Source organism: Molothrus ater, chromosome 8 (genome assembly GCF_012460135.2).
Source record: "Molothrus ater isolate BHLD 08-10-18 breed brown headed cowbird chromosome 8, BPBGC_Mater_1.1, whole genome shotgun sequence".
Taxonomy (NCBI): domain Eukaryota; kingdom Metazoa; phylum Chordata; class Aves; order Passeriformes; family Icteridae; genus Molothrus; species Molothrus ater.
In genome coordinates, this window is record NC_050485.2 from 25,927,070 (window position 1) to 25,941,466 (window position 14,397).

General features: G+C 43.5%; 1 protein-coding gene across 2 annotated transcripts in view; it reads left to right on the top strand.

The window, feature by feature from the left end:
* The window catches only part of MXI1 (MAX interactor 1, dimerization protein), a 54,943-nt gene that overhangs the window by 22,876 nt on the left and 17,670 nt on the right, over positions 1-14,397 (top strand). For both annotated transcript variants that reach the window (XM_036386169.2, XM_036386170.2), the window contains exon 3: positions 4,193-4,222. In XM_036386169.2, the coding sequence (XP_036242062.1) occupies positions 4,193-4,222 (30 nt within the window). The remainder of the gene's footprint in view (positions 1-4,192; positions 4,223-14,397) is intronic.

Consider the following 14,397-nt stretch of genomic DNA (forward strand, 5'->3'; position numbering starts at 1 on the left):
GGGAATTTAGTGGCCCAGTGAATGGGTGTCAGCTGAGCTAGAAGCTGGGAAGGGTCTGTAAAATGAGGAAGAATGAGATTGTATTTGGTGTGATGATGCATAAGCAAGAGACATAGCTGAACCTGAGTGAAATAAGACAGAAAGCAGTTGGCCTGGTGTGCAGATGAATGTTCTTGTTTTGCTAAACATGATTCAGGTACTCTAATTTTCACAAGCTGTGGGATATTTCTTTCGTTATTAAACTCTTGATAAAGCTGAGTGGGGTGAGTGAATTTGGAGGAGAAGCACTGGGTCTGTGTAGGCATTAAGGATGTACTGGAGGAGCCCCTTACTTGTAGCCAGCAGCGCCCTCTGAGACAACAATCTATCTATTGTGGTGCAGATGGAGCTCTTGGAGTCCTGGACTCCTCTGGAGCCAGGAGCTGATGCCAAATTCAGGCAGGAAGATGACCAGGTTCAGGAGAGATGACAGATCGTGGGGTCTAAATGCCATCTGTGTATTGCATAGGACAAGGGCTCTCAAGGACTGTGTTCTCCTCAGTAGAAAATAGTTAGCTCACTGAGAACCCAAACCAAAATGCAGATGTTCTGCAAGTGCATGTATTTGCCCATTTATCAATAATAAATGTGTAAACCAGAAAGGTCAGCTGTGTTTAATGTCATGTGGCAGCTTTGTGATTTTAATTACAGTAAAAAGCCCAATGACAAATGAATTCAGTGCTCTTTAGAGCTTGTTCCTTTCTGCTGCAGTTAGTTGTGTTGCCTTACCTGTGCCTGGGCAAAGTTGGGCTGCCTCTGCCATGGTAGAAGAAATTTTATTTAAATAAATAAAAATGGGGTAAAGTGCAAATTACTTGCAGATTCTCATGTACTGGGGGACTTCAGTGGAGCTTAATGTTTCAACAACACCTTGTTACTGTGTTGGATAGCAAGGTTGCAGGGGATATCACTGTAACTGGCACAAAAAGGTTGTTGCATTTGACCTTAAATTAGAATGACTGACAATTTCTGCTTCCCTCTTTCTTCCTATTCTGTATGCAGTTTCAGGTATCTGGGGTAAATTGGGATAACTTGACTTTGTCCTCTTTCAACTTTTTGTTGCATAGACAGGGACTGCTCTGCTATTTTTGTTGTAGTTTGCTTGGCCCCTTTATCTTAAGCTTCTGAAACTCATTCTTGATCTTTTTCCAAGCTGTTTTCAAAATGTAGTGAGCAGGATCCTCCTCCTTAATAACATTTCTTCAGTTTTTAGGAGTAGTTATCAGTTTGGGTGTTTTAAATTGACTGCTAAAGAATGACTGCTATAGAAACCTGACTTTTAAATGAGGACCCTGCAGACGATTTGTGCTGGAGCTACTTTTAAATTGCAGCTGCTGTTTTGAGCAGTGCCAGTACATGTGCTTGGTCTTTTGTTTTCCCCTCTGAATGTGTCCATACCCGCCCAGCTCTGGTTTCAGCTTTGCAGGTTCTGCCTGCCCTGCCCACCTGACAGCAGGGATGTGAATTCCCCTGGTTTGTGTCCTTGTTCCCTGGGTGGCACAGGCAGTGGCTGACTGTCAGCAGCAGCACAGCAGTGGCACACTGAGCACACTGGTCACTTGCTGCCCTACAGCCAGAGTGTTCCCCGAGTTTTGGCGATAGTTTTCAGCTGTGGTGTTCGTCCTGTACCCATCAAAAAGCTGGTGATAGTGCACCAGCATGAGGCCTTGATTTCAGTCTGCTGATAGTCTCTAAGTTCTCAGTTAAGAGATAAAACCAGCTCAGTTAAAGAGATCCAGTTACATTTGTTTCTGGACCTATTTAAGACACTTTTTTTTCTGACTTGTATCAGTAGAGGCTCCTCCACTTTTTTCCACTTCACTGACAGAGCACTGTCCTTGTTTAACTCCAATCTTAGTAACATGTGCTGCCCAAAGATGAGGGGTAAAAACTAATCTTTAGGTTAGGAGCTATAGAAAGTGAAATGAGTAATGAACAGAAGAGAGAGGATTGTTTCCCTTTTTGTGTTGTCCAAGCAAAAGGAAACTGTTACAGAAAATTTAAATTAGTGAATGGTGATAGTGGGGAGCAGTGCTGGACTTTTTTCCTGAATTCGGGTGAAATAAAAAATTAAAACTTTTCCAGATGGTCCCAGTGAGACCAAGCAAAACATAGGCAGGTAAGAGAAGAAGCCTCCCTGTAGGATTGATTCAATACTGCTGAGATTCTTTCATTTCCATTCAGCTTCAGTGGGAAGGTGTTAGGGGGGTTGGTTTTTTTTCCTTGCCACAGACGTGGTTAAAAGTCACAGCAAATATTTCCTGACTTGGTGAAAAGCCTGTGACCTCTCTCAGTTGTCTTGTTCATCAGAAGGCAGATAGGTAATAAAGAGTCTCCTGTGTGAGAGGAGTAAGGAGAACCTGCTGTTTTAATTTTGTTCACAGCAGCGGGCCAAACTTTGTTCTTTCAGTGCTGGCCTTGGTAATTGGCTCAATATAATACAGGAATTCAAGCCATTGCTTATCTTTGGCCTTATAACTGCTAATGTCATAGCCAAGAAGAGTGCACAGTCTCCTGCAGGAGCATACAGTAAAAAAGAACAATAAGCATGTTTCAAACTATGTATGGGCAGTGGTTCTAAAGGGCCTCAGCTCAGTCCTGATGGGTTCATTTGGGTCCAGGTTGCCTGGACAAAGGATTTTGCTGGTTTAGACTCAGGGGGGGTGGGGGGGGGGGTTGATTTGGGAGACTTTCTGGACTAAATATTATGTTCATGTTTCTGATTCCTGGGAACTAGAATGAAGGCATCCACTTCTTTAGGGAGGGAATTCAGGAGTTTTCTCAAGATGAAGAGTTTGACTATAGTATGCCTTGCCTTTCGGGTATCCCATGTCCTGCTGAGCAGGGTGGCTTGCACAGCTGTATGCTAACATTTTGTTTTTCCTCTGCTCTCAGCCATGGTCAGCTAAGGCTCATTTACCTTGTTTTTTGCAGACATCCACAGTTTAGTAATCATTTTCAATGCAGTTCTAACACCTGTTAGGCACTCCTCCTTCCTTTTTTTTTTTGGAGAAGCGTTTAATTATGACAGGGTTTCCCTTGGAGCACATCCTCCATTCAGTTCCCTAATTGTAGAATTCTCTGTGGGATTCTCCAGATGGGGGATAGAGGATAATCTTCTCAGAGCTCCGGAAGAAATGTGATGCCAAATTAAAGAAAATAGATCCTTTTTATTAAGCTCTTGGGTTCTTTTTACTCTTATTTTAAGGTGACCTTCTGTTAAAGAGAAATGTTGGACAAATGGCTATCCTTTTAAATAATCCTCAACAACCTTACCTGGGTTAGATTAGAAATCCTGAATGGATTTAAACTTTTTTTGCCACTCATTCTATCATCACAGAGGCAAGGAGAATGAACTTGCCTGTTTCCCTTTTGTTTCTAGTTGGTTTCATTTTCAAGCTGCAAAGCTCCAAATTAAGGAATATTGGCAGTGTGCTTGGTGTGGTGGGCAGGTATAAAGACAAAGCCCCCTCCTTTGTGGAGTGTCACAGTGTCACTTTATGGGTCACTTCACTGCATGCTGGTGCTGTGGCAGTGCTGTTCCCATCCCCAAGGGGTTTCCAGGCATCCTAAATGTGCTATGCAGTGCCAGAGATGTTTGCAAACAGGGCACTACTGGCTATCCCATTTTGTGCCCAAATGCTGGCCGTGTCTGCTTCTGCTAAATTGGCTAAATCCGGCATGTGATGGCTGATGGGCTCCAGGGGCTGTCCCTGCTGGAAGGAAGGTTCCCATGTATTTGATGCACAAATTAATTCTCTATGAGCTCCTGCATTAGAAGATGGTACTGATATTTTTATAGCGGGAATGAAGAAATTAAAGCACAAAGAAACAACTTCAGTCCTGTACTGAGTTGGTGGCAGTGCCAGGAGTCTGGAAGTGACAGGCTCTGGTCCCTTGTTCTAATCATTGCCTCTCTTGAAGATTTTGTGTGCATTAAAGTCTCTAGGGAACATTTTCTTTAGCAGTAAGGGTACCAGCATTTGCACTGGAGGGAAGGAACATCTTGTCAGCAAGGTTATAGATTTTAATGTATGTAGTTGGTTGGTTTTGCAGTATGATGTGCCAGTGGGGATGTGCACGGTTTGCAGCAGTTGAACTTCAGTGCTCAGAGGTCAAAGGTGGCTAATCCAATTTTTTTTTTATTTTCCAGGTCTACGCACAATGAACTAGAAAAGAACCGGTAAGTAGCTAATGAGCTGAATTCTAAAAAATGTAAGCTGGTGAGTGTAATGTGTTTTGACCTTACTCATGCAGGTGCTGTTTGATCAGCTTAGACAGCTGTGAGTGACCACACTGCATCATGTAGTTTTAAAAGTTGGGGGGAAGACACAAAAAGATCTGAAAAAGAAGCTTTGTTTTTGGTTGGGTTTTTTTTTCTCTCTCTCTGAAAAGGCAAGAAGTGACCCAGTTTTGTGACTAATCTGTATGCAGAGTAAATACTGTTCTTCTCCTGACACAGTGAAATCTGATTGGGGCACTTTCCATACATGAGGTTGCTACGGGATCAGGTTTCTTGGGCGCTGGGTACTATGTGTTACCATGAACCAAAGGGCAGAGCCCTGTGCTCTGCACCCTCTCCCCCCACCCTGCCCTGGGCTGTCATAGTCTCTGTAGCACAGAAGAAAATACCATTGTCCAGAGGCTTGGAGCTCTGGCTACCTGTGCTCCTGCAGAGACTCTCCTAACCTGTTCTAGGGTTGCGCCTGTTTATCCTTGAATCTGATGTTTTAGCAAGCCCTGCAGTTTTGTTACTTGGCTGGCTCTTCTAAATGACTCAACCCTTTTGTAACAGGAGTTAAAGTAAGATAAATACCATTGAGACAAGGGGAGCCAGTTCACACACAGATCAGATTATCGCCTTCCATTCAGGATGCTATAGTTAAGGTTGTGGCAGGGTTTCCATTATAAACTTATCTTGGCTCTTCTGTGGGATTTTAGGGGGGCTGAGGGTGGGTGTCTGTGTTTTTTGTGGCTGCTGTAACAAAGGCGGTGCTTTGGCCAGCTGCTCCTATGAAGAAACCCCCAGGGTGGGAAGGAAAGCTGAGTCTAAATAGGTTGATTGCCTCCTCTTCTCTCTTAGCAGCCATCATTTAACAAGAGATGGGAGGACTGTGAGGATGGCCAAAGACACACAGAGCCTTTGAGCCAAGTGTGTATTTTCATTCAGACAAGATCTTCCCCTTCAAGGGAATTGGCTTCAAGGGAATTGCAGCTGAGTACCTCATGAATTGTGTTGCCTCAGTTTCCCCCACATCTGCCTCCCCCTAGCAGCAGCAATGCTGGGAAGCAGCTTGGCCTTTGCATGGTGTGGGTGTTTTCTTCCAGCCTGTGCTTCTCCCTCCTAGTATTTTTGAGTATCTACAGAATTGCCATGGTCTTATCTCTCTGGGTTGATGCAGGGAAGGTTTTTTATTTGGGTTGTGTTGCTCCCTGAGCTTCAGCCTTTCCAATCCCTGGTTGAGCTGTGTTGAGGAGTGTTGGCTCCTGGGTTTTCCAGTGCTCTCACTGGTTCTATTTACCAGTGAGGGAAAGAAAATGCAGTCCTTGGGTCTGACCCAGAACTGAAGGTGCTTATTTCTCCATGACAACAGTAAACCGTCACTAATCTTCAATGTGCTTATTTGCATATCTAATTGTTACTGCAAATGCTGCTTTTACTCAGTACAGCTTTAGAGCAGAACTGTCTCCATCTTTCCCTGGACCAGCCTGGTCCTATCACATTGGCCAAGTTTGCATGGATATGTGATCATCTTCTTCTAGCCTGAGGGCAGGCAGCAAAACTTCAAATTCTTAGCAGCCAGTGTTGCATACTTACTGTCCAGCTAAGGACTCTATCAACTGATGGGATTGGGATGTGCTGGGTACCACTTGTCTGTGTGAGTTGAGGAAGTTCCTGCCTTGATTCCCTGTCTTTTACTGAGGACAGTTACAGTTACTGAGGTGGGGATACCATAAGGATTAACTACTGACTAGCAGGTCAGGAAGTGTTACTTGTGAGAGGAGTGTTATTACTTGAGCTTCCCCTTATGCCTCCTTTTCCTGAATATTGACAAGGTGTTTGCTTGTTGCAGAATTTGTCCTTCCATTTTCATTTGGTGTAATATCTCCCTCTTCCTCTCCTTTTGTCTGTTATTCTCCTTAGTCCCCACCTGCTCCAGGCTGAAGATTCCTAACCATCAGCCTTCTCAGCAAGGTCTTTCCTCCAGGGCTTCCCATTCCGGGGCACTGTATTCCAGGTCTGTCTCAGACATGGTTTTACAAGCCTTTGGTTTTCATCCTTCTGGGAAGGGCACAAGTTTGATCATGTTGGGTGCTCTGTACAGGCAGCTCCTGTATCTCGGAACTTTGCTCAGGAGTCTGATGTTCCTGGTTTGGGATTCTGTCCCTTGATGCAGATGCTGTAGCTTGATCAGCTACTCACATCTGCAAACCCAGCTAGATGCTGTGGTGCCTTTGCTGTGTTTGCAGTGTTCGTTACCAGTGATTTGGGCAGCGAGTTTCATACTGGAAGCATTTATTTTCAAACTCCACAGCAGTGTTTTCTGAGTGAGGGGGATTGCTTCCTGTGTTCCCCAGCTCCTTTTTTTATTTGCTGTGTTGTTAAGTTTGTCAGTGTCTCCAGACTTAACTGTTGCAAATATAAAAGCCCTGATACTAATGGCTTTGTGGCTGACAGGTGCTCATTTTCCCTATTATTTGAGATTATTCCTTCTGAATCTCACTGTTATCTCCATTATTGACATACACTGTAATTTTCAAAATTGTCCACTATTAGGTCTCTGACTCTGTTTTTTTCTCTTCTTGTCTGTGAACAGCAGTCTTCTTATGTTCAGTTAAATTTTGGTTTAACCCATTCAACAATTACACAGGTTTGTTTTAAGCAGTAGCAAGAGAATATTAGTGAAACAAAATGCTCTTCTCCTTTCTGAATATGTGATTTAACTTGGACTCAGTATTACAGAGCTGATGATGTTTTAATGTGTACCCCTTTAATGTAGAAAACACCCTAAAAATGTACTTTAAAAAAATTAAAGCAATTTTTTAAGGTTTACTGCTTGAAAATATTTTGCTCCAGAACACTCCACTGGTTCTGCTAAGGAGCTGTTTGATTTGGTACCAAACATTTGCTGTAATATTTAAATGATTCCTCTTCTGTCTTTGATTTGGGTTTTTTAATTTGAAAAGATTGCAGTGACATTTATATAAGGGACTTCGTTTGTTGTAAAAGATTAAAGTTAATTTATACTTATTATCTGTCATTAATCCTCACACTGAAAAATTTTATTTAATGGGTATGTATTTCAGTTTATCTCTGCTTAGGATGAGTCATAGCTTGCATTTAAACAAGAAACCAGCATTCTTCTCATCTGCTGCAATATGTAACTAAAATGATATTTTTTAGTCCTTTAACACGCCTACCAAAAAACCTGATGTGTAAGCAACACTCTTCATTGTTTTCTGAAAGAAAAGAAGATAAAGTGTGTGACTGAAAGATGAAGTTTGCAAGTGTAATATTTTCTAAAAAAGGATAACAACTGAAATCCAGGTTAAAGGTAAATGTTGTGTGTTATACAGATAGTGGTGTTAGCTGTTGTCTGTGAACATTTTAAGACACATGCCAGTGTTGGGAGGATGTGGTCAGTGTGGTATTAGGGGGAGACACACAGCTCTGAGGTGACATCCTGCTGCTCTGTGAAGTGGCAGTTCTGGTAGACCAATACAGCGGTGATGTCTGTCAGAAAAGTTACATCTCCTGACAGAGCAAGAAAGAGTTTTGTAATGCTGTTGATCAGATTAAAAAAATAAAAAATAAAACCAAAAAAAAACCACCCAGCATTTTTCTGTAGATCATACATTGTTCTATTAGGTTTTGATGATGATTGCTTTGTAATGCAGCAGAAGGAAGGAAAACAAAGCTGAGTAATTGGGTAAAGAATGAGTTATGAGAGCATATTTTTCTTACGGTAACAATAATTCAGTTCAAACAAAAGATAGATCAAGGAGGTAAAGAGGCCTCAGGATCACTGAAAATAGAATTTTCTGAAGATCTTGCAGAATTTGTGGCTTTGCAAAAGTACTTCATTTAGAAAGAAAAAGGAAAAAGTCTAAAGGAGACAAACTTCTAAACCAAGTTGCTAAAAGTTTGTTGCATGTAAAAGCACAGAGTGAAGCAGTATAACATCCTTTCTCTCTGATATCTTTTGACATGATCAGAAGCAAAGAAGACAAACACATAGCAAGGATCAAGTACTGTGGTTTTTAGCCTGACTCTTACCAGAATTCCCCATCTTGTGGCTCCTCACCCATTCTTTCTTTGACGTGAGAGACTGTTTATTGCAGAGTGGTTTTCCAAGGCGGTTTCTCACCCAAAGCTGACTGTTGTGCTCAGTTGCCTATCTGAGGTAGTGGATAAGATAAAAAAAACCCTACTGAAAGTTGAGGAGAGAACAGTGACCTGGGTCAGCTTGCACTGAAACATGGGGGCCTTCTGAGGCTCTGCAGCATTTGCACCATTTGGTTCTGTTTCTTTAGAATAAGGGCTTTGAGTGTGTCTTAGGAAAAGCTTTTAAGGTAGAGGTTTTAAATAGTGCAGACAAGCTGTCTAGGCTGGGAAAGATAGAAGGAAGGGAAATGAAAGTATGGTGAATCCTTGCTACTCTGAATAGACAAGGATGATTGTGCTTTTGTAGTGCTATATATACTTGCCAAGGCAATCTGATCAGTGTTTGTCTTGAACCAGCTAATCAATGTGGTGTTGAGTTCAGTGCTATTTATCAGGAGAGCTGGAACAAGAAACTAATCCAGTAAATTTCATTTGTTCTCTGGAGTGGGTTTTGTTTTCATGCTAACTTCATGTAGCAGACGTTGACAGTACATATTGTTTTCCTCATTAATAAAACTTGGAACCTGTGATGTTCCTTGCAGCAGTCAAACCGTATCCAACACAGCTGAGCATGCATCTTTCTTTGACACATCCAAAGGTCAGAGCATGCACTGATCCAACTTGCTCCTTGTGGGAACTGTAGCTAAACTCTCCTGTCTCCAAGGCCAGTGTGGAACAAGAGCTGGAGGTAGTTAGCTGTCTTCAACTCTGTTGTTTGGATGACAGATGCCTCTGTTTTCAGCTGGGACTAACAATTTTCAGCAGAGCTGCAGCATGTTTCTCTGTTTTAGATCTGGATAACTTATTACAGTGCTGTTGCTGTTTTTGCTTAACCTGAGAGGGTGAAGCTGGTGGTTTTTGGAGTAAGGCTGTCAGAGAGCTGTTCTTTCTGGGTACGTTCAGGCTCAGCCAGCATTATTTAGTGTCAATCTGCCTTTTGCTATTTCTTTGCACTGCTCTGAGAACTCGCCAGTCACTGGTGTAACACTGGGGAAGGCTGACCAGCACACTTGCTCATGCAAAGTGCCTTCTTGGGCAGAAGCTGCATTTTGATTCAGTTACAACTGAAAGTCTGCAAAGGCTTTGTTTCACACTGGCTGGGTTGCTGAACGTTCTGAACTCTGAGTACAGCTGCTGCAAAGGGACAGTTAGTCTCTATGCCAAGATTTGAAGGAAACAAAATGATCTACATTTCAAATCCTTTAGTACTGCTCATATAGGAATTTCTAGTTTCAATATGATTTATTTTTTTTATTCAAAGTGATGCAGTGAAGAATGTATGCATGCCTGTCATCCTTTCTGCTCCCAGATCTCTGCACCTCCCTTAGGAATCCAATAGCTGTTGAAGAAAGAAGAGGAAAAAACCCAATACTACTATTTTGGATAAACTGTCACAAAGAAAAATGTTTTTGTTTCAACAATGTTACACAATAAAATCACTGTTATAAGCCATTTTTCAGAAACAGATATTATCACAAAGCCCTTCTTAACTAAGACATGTTTGGGGCACTTTTTGATGTGTTTTTCTTCCATGGTGTAGAAAGAACTGTCAGCACAATCTGCTTGGCCTTGTCATAATGGTCTGATGCTGAGAATGCTTTCATCATCCTGCCTCCCAGAAGGGAGACCTGAGAGGAAACCCCCATCTTGGAAAGAAACATTCTCTGCAGTCAGGTCTCTGTACCAAATCAGAGGTCACCAGTCTGATTTGGAGTGCATCATTGCCAGCTGTGGTACCTGAATCTCTTCCCAAACTTGCATCCTCAGATTTCTACTTGGGTGCATTGCCATAGTTTTGTTTCAGGTTGAACCCTCTCCAGTTCTGTATATTTATGGCTGTCCTCAAAAAATTATAAAGACTGGGCAAATGCCCCCTCTAATCAGTGAGCTTGGACCTCTGGTCTCAAGTAGGGAGTCAAGCATTCAGCTTTCCTGGCTCCATTTTCAGTCATATCATAGCTCTGTACTTACCATTTCTCTCCTAAATGGATCTCTGGAGACTTTGCAGGCTCGCTATTTTTTTTTTTTCCAGGGTGCTTTTTGAGGTGCTGAGAGCCAGCAATCCTGATGCAACAACTTTTCTTGTTCAAGTGACTAACATTGCTCGTGGGCCTGAAAGCATTACTAGCTAAAAGCCAGTTGGGAATTTCTGCTGTAGGAAAGATGAGGTAATAGGAACATAATTTTGAGACAGATCACCTGTTAACGACAAATTTCAGGACCTTGTACTCTTGGGACAGAAGTTGAAGTTGTATGTGTTGATCTACATCTGGTACATGTAATAATGTAGCCCATGCAGGCTTGTAATAACCAAAGGAAGTGGGGTAGGAAATGAAGGAAACATGCTTTTGTTCTCTTTTCTGTATGTACTGAAGTATGACAGCTTGGATAACCTCTAACCTTATATTGCAAGGGAACATGGGAAGAATGGGACACCCCAGGTGTCTCCTGGTGTGGCCTGTGCCAGGTGAGAAGCAGAAACATGCACAGAGCTGGTGCCTGGATGGAGAAAAGGAGCAGGGACAAGGTTGCATTGACCCAGTCCTTTGCCTCATTGATCCACATCTCTGGCTGGTTGCTTGCCTTTTCTCTCCTTCACACAAGTTTCCCCTCTCCCACCTTCCTTCAAAACTTCATGCTCACTGCTTGTGTCCCTCTCAGTGTCCTTCTGTCCCCTCAGTGTTGGCCAGGGCCAGGAGGTGCTGCTTGATACCTTCTCCCATAAGGCAAGAGAAGAGGGACACAAAGTGTAGGCTGCTTTGGAGGCAGAAGTATGGTCTAACCCCTAGTTTTGGATGCTGTGATGGTGAATGTAAGTGTGTGACAGGTGTTCACAACCTTGTCTGGGAAAGGAGAGAAGGGCTTCATCTTGCAATTGCTGTGGTTCTTCTCTGGCTGCAAATGGTGCTGATCACCCTGAGTAGTTTGCGTAACTGTGGGCAAACAGCCCTCAAAGTTTTCTTCCCAAACAGTGCATGAGAGAACCATAAAACAATTAAATAAGCAATGTGGAACCAAGGGTCAGGAATTTTCCTCACATGAAACAAGTGGATAACATGGACAGGGCTATGTCAGGGGCATGGCAGACCATAGCAGTAGATGGTGTAATCTACCAGTGTTCCTTCTGTCCTTGGGAGTTTGAATTTGTGTGGAAATACTGATCATCTCTGCCTAGTGCTCTTTGTGGTTGTTCCTTACAGTGCCTGTGCAAAATTGGAGTATCCTGTTTTTCAGAAGTGAAACTGACTTCAGTCTGTTAGATGCAGGCTAAACCTCAGATAAAGATTTTGTATTTGTCTGAGTCTGAAGGAATGCAGAGGAATCCCTGCATGAGTCAGGTTTTCAGCCCAGTGTTCCATTAAGAAGGCCTAGGGGCTGCCTTTTGAAGCTATACTTTATGGGTACACTGCTGCCTGAGCATCACTTCCCATTAGCCATGTAATAAGATTTTCTGTCCCTCTTGCCTCTTAATTATTTACCTTTGAGAGTACATTCATAAAGCAACATGACTTATTTAGGGGGAAAATGAAAAGCTCTTGCAAAGCATGGATGCCTTTTCTCTTTTTTTTTTTTTTTTTGCCTGGGAGTTCAGTGCTTATAAGGCTCAGGATGAAGAACAGATTGCTGTGAATGGTAGATTTTGCAAATGAGCATGTTCAGCTCACAAAAGGTGAGGCAGGAAAGGGGATGTAGCAGTTAGAGAATGATCTTGTAACTGTCTGTACAAGGGTTTCTGCACAGGAGGGGCTGAGGGAAAGGAGCATTGGTACAGAAAAGCTTATTCATGAAGCCACCAGTGGAAACAGGACATGAGTTTGAAAGGCAGCATTACTTTTATAGAAGCAGACTCTGTGCATGGTATCAGTGGGTTCACACATGGTCCAGACTGGTAGCAGCTCCTATGGTAAGGGTGTGGTTTTTATCATGGTAGGTCGTAAACAGCTGCACAAATTTAGTCATGCTTGCAAAGTCAAGTGCAGGCTGCTATCTCTGAGTTGTCTGGTTGCTGAGCCAGGGTGGAATATCTAAAAGCATCTGAATCATTTAGAAGCACAGCTCTTAATGGCTCTCTGGTGAATACTTGCTCCTTCACTTGGGCAGTTGTTGCTCCTCTCTGGTTGTCTCTACAGTGCTGTAGTTGTGCCGAGTCATTTGGGGAGCCAGTGCCAAGGGTTCCTTGCTGTCCAGGACAGTGAATAAGGCAAAAACAAAAGGAGGGCATTTGATAGACACTGCTCTTCTCCTGATTAAGTGGGTGTGTTTGTAGTAAAAGGGCAAGGACCCTTCCACATGGGTGAAGGCTGCCAAAGCCATACAACCATCAGGAGGGATATGTGGAAAGGTAGTTGATGCCAGACTTGATTTTGCTGCTTATTTGTGTATGGGAAGATCTCCCTGTGAGCATCCCAGGAAAGAAAAGGAACAGAACAGGAAGGTTCAGAGGTGAGATCAGCCCTGAGGAGCCCACTGTGACTGTCACTAGCCTTGAAGAAGAGCCTGGTCAGCCAAGAGTGTTCCAGGACATGACAACAGGAAGCCACCAGCATTTCCATGTGCTGCTATAGTGTAGGTAATCTCCTCTTTCTCTCAGAGCTGGACTGTGCAGGAGAGATTGCTTTGGCTGTCCCAGGAAGTTCTGGGCAATGTGTCTTCCACATTTTCCTCTCAGGAGAGACTTGACAGTACTACGTAAAGACACAACCTGCTGAAGAGTTGGGTAGTTAATTCCAATTCCACATGGTCAAAGCCTAGCCCTTAGATGGGAATTGTTCTGCTCCTTCTGGAAACCCAATGAAATCGTTCAAATGATTGATTCTAAATGGAGGAGCAGTGCATCAGGTTTATTGTAGGAATGAGAGGCTAAAACAGAGGTTGCTTTGTATCTCCAATGTCTTTTATTTCCACCTATTTGGCCTTGCTCCCTGGGGTGGGTTGAGTTGTGGGTTGCCCACTCAGGTTTTGCCCAGCTGTGTGGGAGTCTTCCATGGAGCTTGGAAAATGCCATTCATGAGCTACACCCCGGTAATGCCAGGAGGCCGAGCGTGGGGCGAGTGCGCGCCTTTGCCCAGATGCACGGTTACGTGCAAGCACTCACAAAGGGCTTGCAGTTAAAAGCTACGTGCCCTTCTCTTTTTAACAGGGGAAGCAGCCCCAGCTGTGTATACAGCTTGGTGTTTCCCTTTGATGTGTGTTTGTTTCCAGCGTTTCTCATAGAGTGGGTCCTGGCGCTCCTCAGAGCTGTCTGCCCTTTTCCAAGTTTGCAGCTGTGTAACTGCAGAGCTTGCTGGGGTGAGCTGGTCTCAGCAGTTTGGGTGGGGGGTTCCTCTTCCCTGCAATCCCTCCTGTTGTTTGCTTTGCTCCTGGTCTTTCCTTGCCAACCTGCACTGCAGGGAGCTGTCTCATTCTGCTAATGGAAATAGTGCTTTGCAGAGGCCTCGAGATCCTCCCTTTTGCTTTGCCCGCTTGCTCCTACACACATGGCATTAATGCCCTTTGCCAGCTGCAGCTGCCACTCTGGAGCAGATCTTCTGCTCTCAAAGAGGTTTCTGGAGACTCAGCATGCTGCCCCTGCAGCTGGCTCAGGCCCTGTATCTAAAGGAGAGCAAGAAACTGTGTTCTTCAGATTTCTGTGGTTTCTGAAGTTCTCTGAAGCTGTCAGGGATGGAGCTGAGAGGGGCCTACAGCACTCATTTAGTGCCCTTATCCCAAGGCAGGATAAGCTCCATCTAAAGCTTTTCTGGCAGGTGCCAATCTAGCATGACCTTAAAAGCATTTGTCAGCAGGATTGCATAGGGAAACAGTGCAGCCTATTGCCCTGATTAACTGTGGTTACTGCTAGAAAGTTTTGTCTAACATCTGACTAAGAAGAACATTATTTCAGCATTGTTCAAGGGAAGAAAAAAAGCCATCCAAAGCTGAGTGGCTCTGTGAATATGAAGAGTCCCAAATGCTGAATATAGCAGTCAACTTTC